Source organism: Glossina fuscipes, unplaced genomic scaffold (assembly GCF_014805625.2).
Source record: "Glossina fuscipes isolate IAEA_lab_2018 unplaced genomic scaffold, Yale_Gfus_2 1, whole genome shotgun sequence".
In the NCBI taxonomy this organism is placed as follows: Eukaryota; Metazoa; Arthropoda; class Insecta; order Diptera; family Glossinidae; genus Glossina; species Glossina fuscipes.
The window spans coordinates 26,890,203-26,891,267 of NW_023998415.1; the positions used below are offsets into that span (position 1 = coordinate 26,890,203).

The window sequence follows — 1,065 nt, forward strand, 5'->3', positions numbered from 1 at the left end:
AAAAAAAAAATATATATATATATATATATACATATATACATATATATACACATATATACATATATATATATATATATATATATATATATAAAATAAATCATCTTTAAAGCAAAACAAAATAAATATTACATTTTACCTACCATTTGTAATACAAAATCCATATAATAACATCAACAAGGTCATCAGAATTCCACAGAATTTTAAAGACTCCATATTCTATGTATTCTCCGTGAAGCTGGTAGCTCCCCGTTACTACTTACTTAACCAAATAATTTCATAGATTTAACACATTTTTACCGCAGCTTTTAAAGAATTCGTTGTTTTGTTGTTGCATTAATATATTTCCATACGCCTAATTATTATACTTTCTTTAGAGCCACACCTCGTTTTCTTTTTGCCAAACCTTTATTTTTTAAAAATTATTACATTTCTCAATTTTTCTAGAGTTTCAGTATGACTTTTACCTTTTCCATTAATATCTTATTAAAATTTCATTAATAAATTGCTTCAATAAATATTTTTTTTTGGTATTTTAAATATTTTAAATTTACTTTTCTCGAAAATTTTCCGTGCTCTCATATGAAAAACTAAAAAAGATCTGATGCGTTTATGAAGGATTCTGGATAAAAATCAATTTTTCTTAGTTTATGATGCTTACCATATAATTCGCATTCTTCGCATTCTCATCTTGTCTTATTGCGTTATGCGCAAGCTAAAAAATATAAGCAATAGATTATTTCTCGCTCTCTATGAACGCTAATGTAAACATAAACAAACAATAAACATATGATAAGTAAACAATTTCATCTATTTTTGATTGTATTTTGTTATCCGTTTCTCTAAACAGCTGAGTTTGTTTACAATTTTTTATGCCGGCCTTTCTATCTAACTATCTCTTTCTATATATCTATCTATCTATTTTGTCTATCTCTCTCTCTCTCCCTCTCTCTCTCTCTCTCTCTCTCTCTCTCTCTTTCTCCTTCTTTCTTTCTCTCTTTCTTTCTATTTCTCTCTATCACTCTCTCTCTCTCTCTCTCTCTCTCTCTCTCTCTCTCTCTCTCTCTC

At 27.4% G+C, this 1,065-nt stretch overlaps 1 protein-coding gene across 2 annotated transcripts in view; it reads right to left on the reverse strand.

Moving 5' to 3' along the window:
* The window catches only part of LOC119631319 (acetylcholine receptor subunit beta-like 1), a 12,838-nt gene extending 12,330 nt beyond the window's left edge, over window positions 1–508 (reverse strand). For both annotated transcript variants that reach the window (XM_038023422.1, XM_038023421.1), the window contains exons 1-2: window positions 465–508; window positions 141–403 (exon numbers count right to left, since the gene is read on the reverse strand). In XM_038023422.1, the coding sequence (XP_037879350.1) occupies window positions 141–161 (21 nt within the window). In that variant the 5' untranslated portion in view covers window positions 162–403; window positions 465–508. The remainder of the gene's footprint in view (window positions 1–140; window positions 404–464) is intronic.
* Between the last annotated feature and the right edge of the window lie 557 nt (window positions 509–1,065).